The sequence below is a fragment of the Pogona vitticeps genome, chromosome 13 (genome assembly GCF_051106095.1).
Source record: "Pogona vitticeps strain Pit_001003342236 chromosome 13, PviZW2.1, whole genome shotgun sequence".
NCBI lineage: Eukaryota > Metazoa > Chordata > Lepidosauria > Squamata > Agamidae > Pogona > Pogona vitticeps.
This window is the reverse complement of record NC_135795.1, coordinates 4675725-4696276: the sequence shown is the minus strand read 5'-3', so window position 1 is coordinate 4696276 and position 20552 is coordinate 4675725. Positions and strand designations below refer to the sequence as shown.

Sequence of the window (20552 nt, the reverse complement as noted above, 5' to 3'; positions counted from 1 at the left end):
GGGAGAAGGTGTGATTTTGATGAGGAAATTCTTCAACCTCCTTTTTATTCCCTCTGTTTCTTCGAAAAACCTGTGTGTGTGTCTTTGGAGCCCTGTAACTGAGAGGGGCTACCTCTCCCCATCTCTCTCCCCCCACAACAAACACACATATGCTTTCCCCGCACAGTCCTTGGTTGCCACACATGGGCCTCCACGGTCACGCTGAGCTTTCCAGAGAAATCAATGAGCAAATAACACCGTGGACGGGTGCTGGAGGCTGGAAAGGAACAGAAAATCTACCCGGGGAAGCCTGCATCAATTTACAGGAGAAACAGAAACAGGGGGGTTTGGAGCCCTGTTAAGTGCCCCCCATCATTCGTCATGAGCTGCTGCCCGAGACTTTCCAAATAAGGGAAATGGAATGAAAAGGAGATGAATTTGACACGAGTCATCACCATTTATTATGTGCGGCACAAAAGCGCAGTGATTTAAATGCATGCTTGTCTATATCCCAATAAAGGAGAAGCATCATGGATGGGGGAAAAGGCTCCCCACCCCATTCCCCCGCCATGGCCCAGGCCTGCCGGCAATCCACACACCGTGGAGGGGAATAAAACACATCATCCCAAATCCGATTGCCTATTAATGTTCGCCTAAGGGAAAGGGCGTGATTTCGGGGGGTGGGGGACGTTGCCACTCATTAACAAGGTGCTGGTCGTGCTCTTGGCCCTGTGCGCCATCACGCTCTCGGATGCATGACCAGGAACGCGACGAGCACCTCATTAAGGAATGACAATTTGCCACCAAGACTTGCGTGACTTCTCTTACGCAAGTGCACATCACTGATTAGGGTTTCTGGCTGGCTGTTCATGTCGCACCGTCCTAGTTCCCGTTTCTGCCCGTGACCCCTTTTATTCCTTTGCTTGATTGGTCGGCCGACGCTCCCCCTTTCTTCCAGAAATGGGATCCAAGGCGCCTCAGCATATAATTAAAAATCAGAAGAGATAAAAGGCGCGGTGACGTGATCAAGAGATAGAACCACAAGGAGACCAGTTGTAATATCCAAACGCAGTGAAGTCCCAGACAATTTCAATGTATCTCAATTAAAATAATGCTAATTAAACTTAAACATAAGGGAAAAAAGTGCAGCGCCTCTGTTAAAAAAAAAACCTGTCCTTAGCAGGCAGGCAACTGCCAAAGGCTGGCCAGTTTGAGATTAATGGGGGAGGCAGACAGCTGAGTCTCCCTTGGAAGAAAAATCTGTAATCTGGGAGGAGCAGAATCTCTGAGGCTTGCTCGGGTCCTCAATTAATGCACCTCCAGATGTTTCCCCAGAAATGCATGTATATGTACACACAACCCTCTCACAGACATGAACACATGTCACTCTTGGCTGTCACTGGCACAGAGAAGTGAAGAAGACCCCCTGATACTTCTATTTGGGTTAGAAAATCAGCGACGAGGGGGAGATGCTGGAGGACCATTCGTGGTTCCTGCTCCTGAATTTCTGTTTTAAATTAGGATCAGGAAAACTCGAATTCAAGTCCTCCACTCTGCCATGGAAGGTCCCGGCCAGTCACTGGCTCTCAGCCCGGCCTTCCTCACAGATTTATTCTGAGGAAAACACGGGACAACAGCCACGGAGCTTCTTGGACATGAGGGGGAACCAAAGGAGAACCAGCTGCATTCTAAAGGCTAGCAGGTTTATATATACAGTATACAGTGGTGCCCTGCAACACGATGTTAATCCGTTCCATTGAAATCGCTGTTTAGCGAAAACATCGTCTTGCGAAAAGCGTTTCCCCATTGGAATGCATTGAAATCCGTTTAATGCATTCCAATGGAGAAAATAGTCATCGTTGTGCGAAAATCGCTCATAGGGAAGCCATTTTGCGAAGCTGCCGATCAGCTGTTAAAATTGTCGTCTTGCGAAGCATTGGTCCCGGGGAAAAAAAAGTCTTGCGAAGCATGGACCGAAACATCGTATAGTGAAAATAGCCCATAGGAAACAATGTTTTGCGAAGCACAATGGCGATCGCAAAACCTCATCGTCATGTGGATTTGTCGTTTTGCAGGTTAATCGTCTTGCGAGGTACCACTGTATACATATATACAGTGTAGAAGGCTGGCAAAAGGGTGGGTGAGCAAGAGGGTGGAAAACAGGGGAAGAAAAAGGCCTTCGGATCAAGCTTCTCCCCACTTACCTGCCAAAACCCCTGCGAGGTAGAGAAAACTGATACGGAGGATGCCGTGGACCATTTCGAGGGGCACCCCGATCATCAGCTGCAAGAGAGCATTGAACCCCAGTTGTTCCAGCCTGGAAAAGATGGAAGGAAGGAAGTCAGTGCAAAGAGATGGAACAGCCCACGTTCAGCTCAGCTTGGCTTTAAGGCTCCAGTCGTTTATCCTGTATTGGCCACCCCGCTAGGGTTTTCCTCTAACAAGCGATGGCTGAAATCCAGGAGGAACTTGCAACGAGAGTAGACCCCTCAAACTAGAGGGGACTGGCTGAGCCAACACCTCTGCAAGTTTTCCTCCAATTCAATGGGCCTACTCTAGTACCGACTTACCCCTGGAGGGGGGGCAGAAGACACGGGCGATACATACCCCACGTGCATGAACATGTACGTGAGGAACCTCCAGGCGCGGGCTCGGTGTCCAGGGTGGTAGACCAGGGGGCTCTTCATGTACTCCGGGTGGTATGTCTGTAGCACCCACTTGTTCAGCCGGGCCCCATAACAGAGGAAAACGATGATCTAACACAAGAGGGAGATGATAAGACTAAGGCTGTCTTAGGGTCTGTGTGCGGTTTCCTCTTCTAGAGATGGAATTAAAATACAAATCCAATACAACCAACTGCACTTTGAGAAGGGCTTCCTCAGAAATGTGAAAGTCCGTGTTTTTTTTTTAAAGCTTAAATAATGGAACTGCCTGTGATTTGGGGGGGCAGGGAAAATAATTTAAAAGAATACATTAAGCAATTTTAAAAAAAGATTTAGTGGCAGAAAAACTCACAGGACTATCTCAAAACACCCTCCCACAGTGCGTGAGTTTTTACATTCCGTGACGGCTAAATTTCCACATACGCCTCAGTTCCTAGAATCACAGAATTGAAGAGCTGGGCAGGATCTCCTGTGGGGGGGGGGTCATGTAATCCTTGCCAGGACGTATGAGCGCTAATTAGCAGAGGCTTGTGAAAAGAGGTCTTCCAGTCCGGGCTTTATTTGCATAAATATGCTTGTATGTATTTTGGGTCCAAATGTGGCGTGGGGGGAAAGCAGGCCACCTCTCTGCATACACACCTAGACACACAAACGCACCTGGGTCAGGGTGACAACCGCCATGAAGACCGGCGGGGGGCAGGCACGGTGCTGGTAAAAGTACCATCGCCGGTCCATCTCGCAAGGCAGGATCTCGTAGGCCACGTAGCGCACAAAGCGCTTGTAGAAGCCCAGACCGGTCTCGTCCAGAAGGCCATCGCGAGGCAAGGCCCTCTGGCCGTTGGCAATGGCTCGCTTGAAGCTGCTGGACCGCTTACTGCTGATCTGAAAGGAGAGAGAGAGAGTAAGAAAGGGGGGGGACATCAAATGGCAAGGAACAACCCAAACATGCAGCGTACAATGCGCAGTATAGTAGGGCCCCTATGTCTGCATGGGTTTGGTTCCAAGCCCTGCCTTCCGTGGATGTGGAAATCCGTGGATAACAGCAAACCCTATCAATTGCATCATCTCTGGTTCCCTCTACTGGCCAGTTCTGGTAATGACATTATGGGATTTTTCTTTTCTTTTAATGTTTCAAATAATTTCTAGATTGCACATAAGTGAAACTGTGGATACCGATCCCATGGATGGGGGGGGGGAGTCCTGTGCTGGTAAATGGGCTAACTGATGCTTGTGTGTATAGGCTAGTAAAAATGGTAGCAATGTATCATGTGTGCATGCATATATTTAGCCTCACAAAGGGAAATAACGAGTTTCCCATAGAAGCAGAAGTTTTGCACAAACCGTATTTTGCAGAAATTGTAAGCCTTGTGGGGGGAGACCACCCTTCAGCATCCCTTCAGCACCCTTCAGCATCTCCAGGCACTGAGTCCATTAAATCGGGGGGGGGATGGGCTGGCCTTCTTGCCTCCCCCCCCCCCCGTGGGCCAAGCTCACAGCCGGGGGGGGGGGTGGCACGTGGACAAGGCTGGCGTCTTGCCCCGGAGCCACGGAAAACGAGCAAGGGCGAAAAGGGAGTAGCCACGGAAGACCCCGCTCCCTGCAATTCCACCTCCTTTTCTTTTCTTTTTAAAAACTCTCCCTCGTTTTTAAATTTCCTTACATTTTATTTTTTAAGAACTTCAAAACAAAAAGAAAGTTATCTAATAGTACAAAAATATATATATACAAAACTGAAAAAGCCAACAGTAACAAAATCAACACAAAGTGTTCAATGACACAACAAGGCCTCCAATATTGAATCTATTTTTCCCCATGATGAAGCCCGCTTCCCCTTCCAAAACTGATTGGTACCCCACCTTTCCCTTTATCATTAAATAATCAATGAAAACTTCCCAAACAGCACTGAAGATGTGCTTCTTTATCACATCCTTTTAAACCTTATCATTGGAAGTCAACATTAACCTTCCATAATTCTACCAATCATTCAACTGAAATTCGTGCTTTAGGTTCCAATTCTTTGCTATTAACTAATCTTGCGGCCGTGATTCAATTTGTTATTAATTCTTTTACTGCCCAATCCCCATTGTTCCTTATCAAATATTAATGAAAGTGCTATTCTGAGGACTCGCTTCTACATTTAACTTTGGTATTTCATTAATTTCCTTAAAAAACCAACCTCCAAAATTTCAATACGTGCTCACATTCCCACCACATATGGGGTGGACGAGTGCCTTTGGAAATTGGATTTCGAAGCATGCTACACCAGCAGGGCTGAGCTGCTAAGATTACTGGACCGTTTTTTGGCACTGAGTAGAGCCAATTAAGGAGAATTGATTGAATATTAAGTATTCAACAACGAGCCATCGGAAGAGATTTAATCCTTTTTAGCAAGGAGTTTGGGGAAAAGATAAGTAGCGAATACCCCACATTGCCTCTTTAATCAAACCACTGTCTCTTTGTTCCCTCCATGATTCAAAGTCTTGCAAATTCTTTAACACCAGTAATTTACTTATTTCTGGATCTTCTCTTAGAAGGAACTAGAAAAGATCATCAAGTGGAAGGAAGTGTAACTGGAGACTGAGACTAAGATCATCCACACTCTTGTACAGTGGTGCCTCGCTAGACAGTTACCCCGCATGACAGTTTTTTTGCTAGACATTGACTTTTTGCGATCGCTATAGCGATTTGCAAAACAGTGATTCCTATGGGGGAATTTCGCTGGACAATGTTTGGTCCCTGCTTCACAAACCAATTTTCACTAAACGACGATTTTGACAGCTCCCTCTGCGCTCACAAAACAGGTGTTTTCGGGACCTAAGCTTCGTAAGACAGCGATTTAAACAGCTGATCGGCGGTTCGCAAAGCGGCTTTCCTATGGCTGATCTTCGTTAGACAATGACGGTTCTTCCCCATTGGAACGCATTAAACAGGTTTCAATGCATTCCAGTGGGGAAATGCTTTTCGCTAGACAATGATTTCGCTAAACAGCGATTTCAGTGGAATGGATTATCATCGTCTAGCGAGGCACCACTGTATTTCTGATCACCATGTATGGGTCTGAACGCGAGGGTGAAGAAAGCTGACAGGGGAAAAAATAGATTGACTTAAAAGGTGGCACTCAAGGAGAACTTTATGAATACTCTGGATCTCCAGGAAGATGAACAAGTGGGACTGAGATCCAATCATGCCTGAACTATCTTTGAAGGCAAAACTGATGAAGTTGAGGCTGTCCTACTTCGGGCACATCTTGAGAAGGCAGGAGTCTCTGGAAAAGACAATAATGCTAGGAGAAGCTGAAGGCAGCAGGAAAAGAGGAAGACCCAATACGAGATGGACGGATTCCCTAAAAGAAACCACAAGCTTGAGTCTGCAGGAGTTGAAGGGGGGCAGTTGCAGACAGGATGTTTTGGAGATGGCTCATTCATAGAGTTGTCATGAGTTGGAGGTGATTTGATGGCACACAACAACAACAACAACAACAACAACAACAACAACAACAACAACAACAACAACAGATGTTCTCAGGGATTGCATCCCACCTCTGGAATTTTCTCTCCCAGAAAAGTTTGTCAAATATTTCTTGATTTATTTCTTACACATACAGGTGTTCATATCTGTGTTTCAGACATACAACTTTGCTTCGAACTATTAAATGGCTACCAAGGAAGGAGCTTTAATTGGGGATTTGTCTTTTTTTTCAAAATCTTATAAATGTGTGTTTAAATGGTTTTAAAAGGGATGTTATTTGGTACTTGAACATGTTTGACGGCTCTTAAACGCTGTCACATATTGTATTTTTCACTTTCTGTTTTTCCCGACGTTCAACTCGTTTAAAAATTCTCAACTTCCTTCCATTCTGAATGTAAAGAAGGTTGGCAAATTTGGGAAGCTTCTTAAAACTCTACTCACATTGTCCCTGGTCCCTAATGGCTTCTCTTTCTTGCCCAATGCAGGTAAACAGCTAAATGCTTGGATAATTTATCATTTTATGCACATGAGGGATTATGGTTAAGTGAGCCCAAATAAGCCAGGATCGTAAGCTATTTTGAAAACCAGAGAGAAACGCTAAACCAGGATAACGGAAACTCTGGTTTCAACTCCCCTTGTAGTTAACCATGATGAGGGACGATGTACAAAAAATATGCAAAAACGCAGAACGGATCCTGTCCCTCCTTTCTAGGCCTCCCCTTTAAGTGTTTGTACAGTGCTGTCTATCTCCCGTCAGTCTTTTTTTTCTAAGGCTAATCATGGCCGGTTCTTTCAGCCTTTCCTACCAGTGCTTGGTCTCCAGGCCCCCGAAAGCCCAGCCACAATTTACGTTTTAAAAGTCCTTTCTCAGCTCTGGGAAACACAGTGGACAGCATGTGGCAAGTTATAGGGAGGCAGCCACGGTGTGGCTGCCGGTACTCACGCCACTGACCAGGTCTACCAGCTCCTGATAGCAGATCTGTCCTTCGTCGTTACTCTGGGCCAACGCCACCAGCATCTCCAGCTTCGCCGGGTCCAGAGGCAACTCATGGCTGTGCACCAGACTGGCAAACGTCTCCACGCCAATGAAACCAGTGTTCTCGGGATCAAGCTGGGAAAGAAGGCAAGGATGAGTCCAGTGGCAATGAGTACCAAGGTAAAGGTTCCCCTTGACAATTTGTCCAGTCGTGTCCGACTCTAGGGGGCGCTGCTCATCTCCGTTTCCAACCCATAGAGCCAGCATTTTGTCCGAAGACAATCTTCCGTGGTCACGTGGCCAGCGCGACTAGACGCAGAATGCCGTGACCTTCCCATTGAGGTGGTCCCTATTTATCTACTCACATTTTTGCATTTTGTATGCTTTCGAACTGCTAGGTTGGCAGGAGCTGGGACAAGTGACGGGGGCTCCCTTGTTCCTGTCCTGTCCAACTAAGCAGGGGGTTCTCTGAACGCACGAGGAGACCACTTGGTGTGCATTCCGATCACTTTCTGTGCAGCGGATGATCAGGCTCCAGTATACAGAAACAGAACCAAGAGTATAGAAAAAAAAAGTTACTGAATATAACTCAACCTGTTTCCCAATGGGGTTTTCTTCCCCTGCTGCTTTCTGCCCTATGGTCAGGGAGTGAGATCCTAACCTATTGTTAGGATCCCAGCCGCGGAGGCAGCTTTAAATCTCTTTTCCGTGTGCACTTCAGCTCCAGTTCAAAAAAAAAAGCAAAAGCTAAAATCACGCACCCCGTTCTTTGCGGGGGGGGGGGATGCATGTAAGGATATAAAAAGAATCACGTGAAATCAGACCATATATCTGTTGAGTTCGGGGTTGGATTCCGGGAATCCCACCAGCAGGGTGTGAATGCAATGGTTCTTGGTGCCCCTGATGCTGGAGGGAACACATTTGCCCTATACACACGCTAGCTGGTGTGTAGGCTACTCCCGTGTATAGGGGAGCATCATAGCTTTGCCCCTTGGCCCCCTCCACTTCCCTTTGCCCTCCAACACATGGAACGCAAAGGGTCTGAAGATGGGCACGGTTCCTAGTTTTACCCACTTCTGCCACATCCCCTTCAACTCATTTTTACCTTCTAAGCTAGGCAATTCCAAGTATTATAACTTTTCCAGGAATTGTCCCACTAACTTTCTGAAATTTTGCAACCTTGCATCCTGCTTGTAGTTCTGTTTGACTGAGAGGGAACCTTTCTGGGCTGGCTTGACTGTCAATCTGTCTAGGACGAACCAATCATTCCTTCCCACTTCTGAATTCAAAGAGAGCCCCGCCTCTTTTCTGAGTGTTTCTTTCCCTCTCTTTGCGGCCGGCAGCACTTGTGCTGTTGATCAGTTCAGTTGGTTCCCAGTATATGTGCAGTAAAGAAAGCAGCATGCGCAAAGCTGTAATTTCAAGTAATAATAAGTAAAGAAATGTTTTTATTCTTTCTCCTACAGGTCTCTCAATGTGAGTTACTGACACATTAAGTGCCAGTTAACTGGAAATGGCGGGCTTAGGGGAACTTGTAGCTATTCTATTACACAGCAAGAGGGAATTTTACCAGAAGTTCAAAACTCTGCAACGTTTCCAGCACAAGTAAATTATTTCAAGGAACTTTAGGAGATCTCCCTGCCACCGCTCCTCTTAAGGCACTGGGAACAAAACGAATTTCGCTCCTCAATAACTCATAGGAATCTCAGGATTAAAATAGCTCTTATTCAGAAGCACTTAGCAAAGAAGAGCGCCATAACGTGTGGTTTTTCACTCTGTATCTTGCATTTAGTCATGCTTTGTTTTGCAACTAACATTGCAGACTGTACTGCTGAGGCCTGCATTTCTGATAAAATCCCATTCCTGAAATGAAAAACAAAAAAACCTTATTAACCATGGTGAGTGGCGGATTCTCAGTATTTGCTTACCCTACAGCTTTTAAAAAAAACTGAGAAATTTGGAACCTTTTGGCTATGAAATTACCGCTAAACAGTACTGTTACTTCCAAAAGTCATTACCTGCAGATCAGCAAAACAAACCTCTCTTGGAATGCATTCCTATGCTTGTGTTTCGGGGGGGGGGGTGTTGGTAGAAATCATAAGATTGTTAAGGGAAAGACAGCTGGGCATCCTCTAAAGCAGTGGTCCCCAACCTTGGGCCTCCAGATGTTTTTGGACTTCAACTCCCAGAAATCCTGACCAGCAGAGGTGGTGGTGAAGGCTTCTGGGAGTTGTAGTCCAAGAACATCTGGAGGCCCAAGGTTGGGGACCACTGCTCTAAAGTTCACCGCGTAGCCCAGGGGAAGACAGCCTGGGAGTTCAGGAATATGGCAAAACTAGTACGACATAATTATTTTACAAAGATTATTATCTCTGTCATCTTATGGCCCAAGGAAGGAGGGGGGGAAAATAACCACAAGTACAGCCGACAATGTCATTGAGAGGAAGGCTGGACGAAGCTGGCTGGAAGAACAGACAGAAAAGTTTCCCAGAAATGTTCTCCGCGGCCGTTTCCTACCAAGCAAAACCTTTATGCTCAGAGGCAGCTTCTGGACCTTCATGCGTTTTGCAGCACAAGAAGTGGCCAGAACCAGTTTAGGGAGACCTAGAACCTTCGCGAATACATAGACCTAGAACCCTTGGTATCTTGAGTTCTAATGCGGGAAGCTTAATGCTTGCACACCCGTTGGGTTGCGTGCCAATTTCCCCCTCGACACAGCTTGCCCGAAGCCCACGAGCAAGCATGTGCACTCAAAGGCACCCCCCGGTCCATACTGACTCCCCGCAAAAGACTACAAATGGTTTCGTGACTCAATAGGATTCGGCTTTCTCGACCAGCTTTCCGAAGCGACCATCTTGTTTTCGCTGCGTTTGATTTTTCAATCTGTCACAGCTTTCTCCTGCAAACAAGACGCACATATTTTCATCCTCTATTTACTGACACCTTTCAAGGACTGTTTATCCGTCATGTCATTGCTATAGCAATGGAGAGCACAAGAAGACCCTTTCGGGACTCGCTCAGGATTTCCACAGCGACGAACCGATTGGCGACCGGTGCTGGTTACCAGCGTGGCAGCTTCCTCCCCATCCTGCCGCTCAGCCACTTACACCAGAGCCGCATACTTCTCTGGTACTGACGGGCTGAGGCATAGCCGAGAAGGGTTGAAGTCCCAGGACCTGATGCAGGGGAGGGACATCATCCTCTAACCACGCTTCCCGCCTGCAAGGCGTTCCCTGTTCCCTCTGAGCTTAGCCGCAATCCCAACAGTAGCTGGAAACGCTGCAAGCCATTCCTATCGGGATTCAAAGCATTTGGAGGAAGTTTGCTCTCAAATGAGCCATTAAGAGCCACAGGCTTTACAAAAGACCCGCTCTGCATTTCTTGATATGGACCAGCCCAGCTGCCTGCAGTTTTTGGTACTCTGATCAGGCTGGTGGTGGGAAACCGCACGTCCATGTTTACCATAGGAGGAAAACACAGCTGTCATGAAAAGTATCTAAAAACGGAGTGTGGGGGCATGGTGGGCCATATAGTCCATCCAGAAGACACCAGAGGTACATCCCTCATATGTTGCTGGAATCCCAGTATCTCATCAGGTCCCCCTTTCTATCCCTTCTCCAGCCTTCTCATCATCTCCCTTTGAGATCTAGCTATGAGAATTCTCTGTGCAAAAAAAAATAAGTGTTCCACGATTCTCGCCTCCTCTCGGAGTTGTCAGCTCTGAAAACAGAGACAATGTTCTCCCCGAAGGCTTTAGGGAGATGGTGGAGGCATGGTTTATCCTGACATTACCTTCATTTGCCCTCTATTGCCACCTGAACCGGAATCCTCCTCCAGTCAAAAAGCAGGGGAGCAGGGAGGAAACAGGGATGGTGACTCGTCTCACCGAATCTTTTGATTTCTCAAAGGGATCATCGTGTCCCCCAGCAGCTGTTTGACAACGCGGGGAAAGTGGCTGCCTATCAAACAGACTCCGGCCACCTTGGGAGTAACATGTTCAGCCGAACATACAGATGCTAAAGCATTGCTTTTATATTAAGCGGGAGGAACGCAGCTAAACTTTTTTTTAAAATAACGCTTTCGAATGACCGTTCTAAAAATAAAAACATGATTTCGAAATGTTCCTGTTTTCCAACTGCATCGGTTGACTTCTCACCCTGCTAGCACAAAACCGATATGCGAAGCCCAGGGAGATATTTCCAAGCACTCACCAAGCCTTTATTCCATCAAACTCCATATTAAACTGACCAACAGTGGCTTTCTAGGGTTTGTTTGTTTTTTTCCAGGCAGGGTGCTCTCCCAGCCCGACTTCTGGATGTCTGGAATTGAACCCAGGACCTTGAGAGGAGAAGGCACTGGTTCTGGCGCTCTGGGATCGGCCCTGGCTTTCTAGCATGCCATGGGTCGCAGCCTGGACAATTACGTTTCCAGGTTGCAGGCACTTGGGATAAAACAAGGGCCAACTTTGGATAAAACAAAGTTTTAGCCAAAACATCATCACCATATGCCGTCATATTATAATCCTGATTTAGGGTGATCCTTCTTAGAGTTTTCCAGGTAGAAACGACTCAGACATGGTTGACCTTGCCCTTCTTCTGGGGGTAGTCCTGGAGACTGTGTCGCTGGCCCAAGGCTACCCAGGCTGGCTCTACTCACAGAAGACCCAGTGGGAGAATTGAACTCCCAACCTCTGGCTATGGGGCAATGTACCTAAAACCATCTGTTGTTCTTTTTCTTCTTCAAGTTTTCTGTGTTTTTTTTTTTCCAACCTTGCATGCTGCCTTTAGTAGGTTTGGCAGAGGGAGTAACTGTCTGGGCTGGGGTAACTGTCAATTTATCGAGCACTAACCCATTGTTTCTTCCCTGCCTCTGAATTAAAAGAGAACCCTGCATCTCTGCTCAGTGCCTTTTCCCCTTCTAGAGTCTATTGAAGTCTGTTGCTGAAAGCAGTCATGTTCGTCAGTTTGCTGTTTGAGCTCTCCAATGGTAAGTAACGACGTCTTTTATTCTTTCTCTTACTAATGTCCCAGAGTGAGATTGTGAGTGCCAATTGACAAGAAAAGAGTGGACTAACCTCAGGAACGTGAAACTATTTTGCCCTGTGAATCCTTACACGACTAGTGTGCATCTAGAGGAATTTTAAGCAGTAATTGAAATCTTCGGAACAGCTTTTCCAACCAGGAACAGGATGTGACCCCCCTCCACAGGAGCGGAGGAAGCTGACGTCAGCTAGCCTTGCCTGAAGAGAAAGGTCTTTGCCTGCTTGCGGAAGGACAGCCAAGATGGGGGCCAGCCTGGCCTCCAGTGGGAGGGAGTTCCAAAGTCTAGGAGCAGCCACAGAGATGGCTGTCTTTCATGTCCCCACCAAGTGGACCTGTGAGGGTGGCGGGACTGAGAGGAAGGACTCTGCTGATCATTTGAACACCCGAGCCAGCTCATTGTGGGAGACAATAGTCTCTGAACGAGGCAGGGGGGAGCATGGGCCTTAGGGGCAGAAAGGGGAACTTGAAGGCCCCCTCACTGGGTATAAAATTGTAGACTTATCCTAAGATGAGGTACAGTGGTGCCTCGCTAGACAGTTACCCCGCATGACACTTTTTTCACTAGACATTGACTTTTTGCAATCACTATAGCAATTCACAAAACAGTGATTCCTATGGGGGAATTTCATTGGACAATGTTTGGTCCCTGCTTCGCAAACCGATTTTCGCTAGATGACGATTTTGACAGCTCCCTCCATGCTCACAAAACGGGTGTTTTCGGGACCTAAGCTTCGCAAGACAGTGATTTAAACAGCTGATCGGCAGTTTGCAAAGCGGCTTTCCTATGGCCAATCTTCGCTAGACAACGACAATTCTTCCCCATTGGAATGCATTAAACAGGTTTCAATGCATTCCAATGGGGAAATGCTTTTCGCTAGACGATGATTTCGCTAAACAGCTATTTCAGTGCAATGGATTATTATCATTTAGCAAGGCACCACTGTATTTACATCTTCAAGGTCGTCACCAACCAGTTCCCATCCCATTGTCTTCCAGAGATGATTTCCAGTAAAGCAGAGGTGAGGTGAGGGAGGAGAAGATGATATTGGGTAGCCATGATTGGTCTGGGAGCCCCAGATGAAGCAGGACAGCTTACACCCGGTGGGGTCAGCCATGTTTTGGATGGGTGATGACTAAAAACCGGATTTAAAAGAAGAGGGGGGGGGAAAGATGATTTCCAGAAAAGGAGACTCTAATCAACCAGTATTGTTTGGGAAGGATGCAAATCAACCGAAAATGCTGCGGAGACGAAACTGACGGCAGAAAAGGAAATTTAATATATGGTTTGGCAGGAGGTTGCCAGCTTTCACACCCTGTCACGGAGCTGGGCTACAGGAAATCATCATGTGGGGAAGGGAAGACCCAACGGAAGAAAGGAATTGTATCTGAATCGCCCTCTGTCGCTGCGATTGTCGGGAGATATTTCAAAGGAGAACAAGGAAAAGGCCGTGCGGTCTCCGAGGTTGCACAAATGGAAGTGTGGGGTGATCCCTTCTACTGGACCACTAAAAAATCAAACCAAAAACAAGCTTTCGTGGAGAAAAAAAGTCCACTTCTTCAGGCTTCACCCAACCCTTTTTATGGATAGCGCGGAAAAACTGGACACAAGAATGCATAGCTATCCTGTGTGTTTCTCTGAGGACCAGTTCAGAGCAGGCTTTGATATGCACGTTAGAAGTTTCCTCCTGCCCAAGAGGGTGGAAATTGGTAATAAGGGATTAATCCCCATTAAGGAAGCATCCATTAGCCTAGGAGACACTTCAAAGGGCGAGCAGCAAAGGCGTCTGTCACGTCAAGCTCTGTTTTCTATAAAGAAGCCTGAAAGATGTGGGACAGAAGGTCGCATCCTGACTCATCTCTCGGGAGTAGGTTGACCTACCCACGAATAGATTGTGTTTAGGTAACAGCATGGGTTAGAAATATAGTGGTGCCTCGCTAGACGGTTACCCCGCTTGACGACGAAATCGCTTACGATGGGTTTGTTTTTTTAAACAAAATTTCCCTAGGAACGCATTAATTAATTTTCAATGCATTCCTATGGGAAATTTGGTTTCACAAGATGATGTTTTTGCAAGACAGCGATTTCCGCGGAAATCAACATCGTCTTGCGAGGCACCACTATAAGTAAGACTAGGTTGGTGAGAACATCCTTATTTTCCTGCGTATGTACCTTCTTTGAAAAGATAGAAGATTGTTTTTGCAACCTTGCGATTCGGCTCAATGACGCTAAGAAGCTTTTGAATAACCTTCACTTTTTTGGTTTTGTAACTTTTTAGTCCTTTTAAAATCCTTGCTTTTTTTAAAAAAAAAATAAAGAATTGGATTCTTAAACTTCTGGCTCTCCAGCCAGAGACCTAAAACCAACGAGCTCCTTCACACACTCCTTCCGAAGCCTCACAGGATTGTTGTCCTACCAATACAGTGGGGTCTTGACTTGAGAACTTAATCCGTATTGGAAGGCGGTTCTCAAGTCAAAAAGTCTGTAGGTCAAGTCTCCATTGACCTACAGTGCATTGAAAACCGATTAATACCGTAACAGGCCATTTTTGTTCCATTTTGTTTTTTTTCTGGTCTGTAAGTCAATTCTCAGGCTGCAAGTCAAACCTAAATTTTGCGGCCAGAGAAGTCTGTAACTCAAAAAGTCTGTAAGTCAAGCCGTCTGTAAGTCAAGGGTCCACTGTAACAGCATCAACCTGCAAGCATGACTATTAGTATTAAACTCGAGAGAACTTGTACACTGAGAATGTATTTTAGGATGCACAGATTTGAAGGTTGTCTGAACCAGTGGCGACCGAGCAAAGACAGGCAAATGCATTTGATGGAAGCACTTTTTTTTAACCATCTCAAATCAAATAAATTTATTGTCTTTGTAAGTATCTACATGGTATACCCATACAATGAAATTCTGCTCTCCTTCCACCCTTAAGCTTCTTGTGATGATTCTTGGTTCCAGCTTTACACAAACATAGATACACTTGTGTGATTCCCAGAAACAACCTATGTTGGCTGAAGAACACCGCGAGTCATAATTAACAAAAACAAAATTATGTTACCTATCTTTGGCATTATGACAGAGAAAGAACATTTGTTTTTACGCGGCGGCTTTATTTAGCTTGTGGTTTAACCGATGTTACTGCGATTATTTTCAAAACAAATTTGGTTTTATGATAGTACAGTTCCCTGCTTTGAAGATTTTAGCTCAAATGGGAGAGGTGGGTTGGAAGGATAGGAAAGAAAGAAAATCATACCATGGGATAAATATTAAGGAGAGCAGCTTGTGGGGTGGGGAGGAAACCATATGCAACAGCGATGGTCCAAGCTTTCCCCCACGTGGGCAACTCTGCATCCCATGAGGGAGATGCCACCAAAGGAAGGGAACTGTAACTAGCTAGCTGGATAGCTCTGTGGTTTAGGTCTTGGAGGTTGAGAGTTCGATTCCCCCACTGGGCCTCCCTAGAGAAGAGCCCGCCTGGGTAGCCTTGGGCCAGCTGCCCAGTCCCAGGGCTCCCCCTAGTGGAAGGAAAAGGTAAACCACTTCTGAATATCCTCTACCTAGAAAAAACAGAAGAGGATCATCCTAAAACAGACTTGACTGCACGTGATGATTACCATTAATTATGGTAGTGTGCACTTTTTCACAAGAGGACTCTATCCAAAGACTTAAGACGAAGACCTTCACGTCGTGATTCCCAAACGTACTTAATGATGTTCTAGCATGGCTTAGGAAGGCGATCCGATGGTCGTCAAGGTAATACGGTAATACAGAATCTAAAATTTTAGAAACCCAGCCTGGCGACAAGGCAACCCCCCCCCCCCCCGTTTCCCAGCAGCCACGACTTTTTTCCTCTTTCCCTTGCGAGGTCAGTGAGGGATACGGGAATCCGTTCATGTGGATTATTTAGGTCAGCAAATTATAAAGCTCGTCAGCTGCCCCTCTATTGTAGCCAGCTGCTCTTTCCTCTGTGCCTCATGCCAGCACGGCTGCCTCGTCAAGTGCCCAGAGAAACAGACGAAGCCGGATTGCAGTGAGTCAGAACGTGGGTCCTTTTTTGCTCAGGACTGAGAGAACTCCCACTGGCTTCTTTCTGAGCCCTACCTGGAGATTTCTGCCCTTCTGTTTTGGTCTCCCATCCAAGAACTAGCCAGACCTGACCCTACTTAGCTTCTAAAACCAAAGGAGATCCAGTATGTCCAGAGTTGTTGGGTGGTATACCAATAGCCTCAAGGTGCAAATAGATTCAGCAGCCCAGGAGCTGGTATAGAGTCAAACCCTTGATCCACCTCTTTAGTTCCGTCAGCACTGATTGGAAGTAGCTCGCCATGGTTTCAGGAAGATGCTTACCTAGCCCCACCTGGGGATGATGGATCCCAAGCCTCAGACCTTCTACAGTAAAAGCAAGGGTGTCTTACCACCGAGCCACAGACCTTCTCCAACACAGAGCCCAATGTTTGCTGGCGGTCTCCCATCCAAATACAAGCCAGGACTAACCCTGCTGAGCTTCCAAAGTTAGACAGGATCAGGCAGAAGATGCAGCAGAACACAGCTCCACAATCATAAAAAGGCGGGCACAGGTTTCAACATGGGAAAGAGAACCCCAAAGTTTATATGTTGCCCCAATTTATAGATAACGTTTTCATCCTTTTCCGAATGGCCTGGACTCTCCTCCGCTACTTAGAAAGATCAGGGCGAGACCAAATAACAAACTCCTATATAGAAAGGACTATCTTGTTAATTACGTGTAATCCCCTTTTGAACTCAGTGGGGAGCAGAGAAGCAAGGGTAGCGAAAGGCAGAGCCCTCCTCAACCATGCCCGGAGGACAAGCCAGCTGCCGGGAAAGGAAAAAAAGGGGGCCAACCCTATAGACTTCAAAGGCCCTTTGAAATCACAAGCCACAGGATGAAAAAGGGAGACACTCCGGCTGAATCTGAATCCCCAGTGCCCACTTGGTCCCATCTGTTCCAGGGGAATTACCGTCCATTCCCCACGTTGTTTAGTTAGCTCAAATAATATCTGAGAGTCTGATTTATCCATTGACATAAACCGAGCCATATGCCATCCATCACAACATGTATCAAAGCTTTAAGACCCTCCCCAAGTTGTCATCTAGGTCATATCGTTTGCTTTTTAAATTTCTGTTCCCTAGACATCGCCTTTCATCTCATTCTCATATCTGCAACCCATGTTTTTTTCACAACCACCCTGCGAGGCAGACCAGGGACTGCCCCACCCATGGTCTCCTAGTCAGGAGCCTTCTGTGAATCTGAATCCAGGTCTTTCAGCCAGACCCACTCCCCTGTAATCCATGCTAATGTCGTTTATGAGAGACAAAGGGAAACATAACATACTTTCCAACGGAACAGACTCTTAAGTGTCATAAAAAGTCATTCTGACTTTTCTTCAACCCTACTTGGATACGAGCCAAAATAAGCCTTGATACAGAAAACAAGAGCATGGTGGGTGTAGCAGTTAGAGCATCACGCCGACACCCAGATGATCCACGCTTGAGTGCCCAAGGAGCATTGACCGAACCATGTGACCTTGGGGGTGGCCTACCTTCCAAGCCTGTTGTGAAAAAAAGATGGGGAAGAGGGAACCCTCAAAAGTGACCTTCGTCGCTGGTGGAGTGGGAACATTCCTCTCTCTCCCCTCTCTTGCCTGGGCTAGGCAACCTGTGGACCTTTCTAAGTTGCCGGACTCCCACACACCTTAATGAGGGTAGCCAATGCTCAAGAATGATCAAAATGATTGTACAAAAACATCTGGAGGTCCATGTAAGCTGTCCACCTTTAAGATCCAAGCCAAACCAAGTTAGGGGAGAAAAAACAGGTGGGAAGGAAGGAGATGTAGAAAGATTTGAAGATGCACATTTTAACTGATGGAGAGCTCCGCAGTTTAGATCTCCGGCTGCGGAGCCAAAGTTTGGAAGTTCAATTCCCCTACGGTGCTTCTTCAACAGAAGCAGGACTCAATGATCCATAGCTCCTTCCAGCTCTGCAGCGCTAAGATTATTAAATCTTACCCATTCCAGTGTTCTGTATTAATGCCCTCTTCGAATCAAGCTATCCCCATCATATTTCTTTTTTTTCCCACCCCACCAACACACAATTTAATCCAGCTCTGTTGTGAGTTGTAACAACAAGCAGCTGCAAAGGACACGAGTTAGATCCGAATGCTTTAGATAAATTTTCCAGGCAAACCTGGGATTCTAAAGCAGTAACCGTGATTCCCTTTCTTGTGACACCGCTTGGAAGACACCTTCTGCCTGCTTCCTGTGTGACACCATTAAATGTCCATGCCAGCAAACATGTGCATCCATTCGGGATAACCCTTATGACGACCACCTTGCAGAGCAGACCGGCATTATCATTCCCTGCTTGCTGGTGGCAATGGTGGGGAAAGAGGGGCCCGCCCTAGTCGAAGAGAATATAAGTTTAAGCAATATAATGTATTTATAAAACCACTGACCCATCTGGGCCGGTCTCGCTGACACGGGCTGGCAGGAGACCACTAGAGTTTCACACAGAAATCTTTTGTGATTTCTGTATGACACAGGACACAGAAATCTTGACCTGACATTTGGGGGAGAAAGGATATCAAATCCCTCTAATTTTTAAACGTGGTCCTTCAAGACTAAGCCAAGCCACAATCATTTCAGTGTTCTGATAACCCAGCTGTACCACGGAGCCCACCACAGAGGCCATCTCAGGGCCACCCACAGAACTAGGGGGAGAGGGGGGTGGATTGATCCACTGACCATGCTTTGGACTTGAATCACAAAACTGACACACACACCCAGGCCTGACCAGATGCCTTCAAACTGGACTGGTGACCAACCAGATGGCCTACAAACTCCGCTGACTCAAAGAGGGTCCACAAATGGGCCACGAGACTCTTTCCAAGCCACCCAAAGACAGACGAGTCCTCGTTCTCACGTGGCAGGAAGGCACCTCTCGCTGGGAGAACGTTCCCGGTATACAACCCAGTGTCCCGATTCCGTCATGCCCACGGGGCCACCAGCCACACAGTCTTGAGGAGCGGGTCCCACCAGCCGTGGCCCCACCAGTATCTTGACCTCCGACCGTTAGGCGAAACCCCAGAGTGGGTTCACAAAACACACACACCCCGTGCCCCATAGCCTGACGCTTCCTGACCCCAAAGGGGGCCATGCCTGCTTCCAAGCGTCAACGGTGGGCATCGCTGCCATTGCCCTGGGGTGGGACCCCTGAACCTTGGCGAGACCGATGGACCATAAGCACCCACTGGCCCACCTTGCGGCCACTGGCTCCACACGCCCCCCCACATGCCCCTGGGTCTTGCCCATCATCCACCACCCTCTGTCTAGGTTGACCACTCCTCCCCAAGCCAGGGGTCCCAACGTGTGCCTTGTGCCCCCCTCCCCCGATGCCCGGTGCCACCCGGTCTTGCGCTCCCCCCCAATCCATCCCTGGAGCCCCTCCCCAAGACTCCACGCCCGAAGACACGCGTTCACTCATGCACACGTGGCTCGGATCCCCTGCCTGCGCACTTTCTCCTCCTCCCCAAAAATCCTTGGCGTGCCCTCGCCCGGGAACCCGACCCCCCCTCCCCCGGTCCCTCCCTCGCCGCCCTTTTTCCTCCTCTCCCCGCGGCTGGAGGGGCCCGATCCTCTCCCTCCGCGGCGCGTCTCTCCGGGAGCCCCGCTGCCCTGGCAACGCAAGGGGGATCCCCGGGCCGGCTCACCTGCTCCTGGATGAGCTGCAGCCACGAGCTCCTCTCCATATAGACCCGCCGCTGGCGATGGCGCCCTCCTTCCCCGGCGAGGAGGCGGGCGGAGGATGATGAGGATGATGAGGAGGCGGGGGGAGACCTCAGGCGGCGTCAGCGGTGGGGCGGCGCCTCCCCTCCCCTGCCTGCAGGCAAGGCGATCCCCCCCCTCCCCGAGGCGGAGCGGGAAGCAGGCGCCCTGGGATGGCTGGGCTGGGCAGGGCAGGGCTGGGGGGGCACCGGCACCGCAACCCCCCCCTCTGGCGCCACCGCCGGGGCGAAGCGGCCACGCGCGGTCCCGCGGCGCGGCAGGCAGAGGCCGGCGCCCACGCAGCCAGCCGGAGAGGAGGAGGAGGAGGAGGAAGGAAAGAGGGAGGGAGGGAGGAGCAGATCCCACCCCCCCCCGATCACCCTCCTCCCCTCTCGCCTCTTCCCTCCCTCCCTCCCTAGCGAGGGTGGCCCGGGATCATCATCATCACCACCACCACCACCACCATCCTCCTCCCCCGGAAGCATCCGCATCCCCTCGGCACGCCCGAGCTGGCCTCCTTTTGGGGGGGGGGGGGTTGAGGAAGCGCAGCCGGCAGGGAGGGAGATCTCTCGAGGAGACCCCTTGGCTGGACCGGCGGCTGCCGGCCCGAGTTGGCCCGATGGAGCCCAATGGGCTCCGATGCGCGG

General features: G+C 48.2%; 1 protein-coding gene across 2 annotated transcripts in view; it reads right to left on the bottom strand.

Annotated features, from left to right (window-relative positions):
* The window catches only part of RHBDL1 (rhomboid like 1), a 29028-nt gene extending 9024 nt beyond the window's left edge, over window positions 1-20004 (bottom strand). The window contains exons 1-5 of one of the 2 annotated variants that reach the window (XM_072982525.2): window positions 19851-20004; window positions 7054-7221; window positions 3300-3524; window positions 2587-2735; window positions 2184-2296 (exon numbers count right to left, since the gene is read on the bottom strand). In XM_072982525.2, coding sequence (XP_072838626.1) covers window positions 2184-2296; window positions 2587-2735; window positions 3300-3524; window positions 7054-7221; window positions 19851-19889 — 694 coding nt within the window. In that variant the 5' untranslated portion in view covers window positions 19890-20004. The remainder of the gene's footprint in view (window positions 1-2183; window positions 2297-2586; window positions 2736-3299; window positions 3525-7053; window positions 7222-19850) is intronic. The other variant, XM_072982526.2, reaches the window with a different exon arrangement.
* Window positions 20005-20552: the final 548 nt, after the last annotated feature.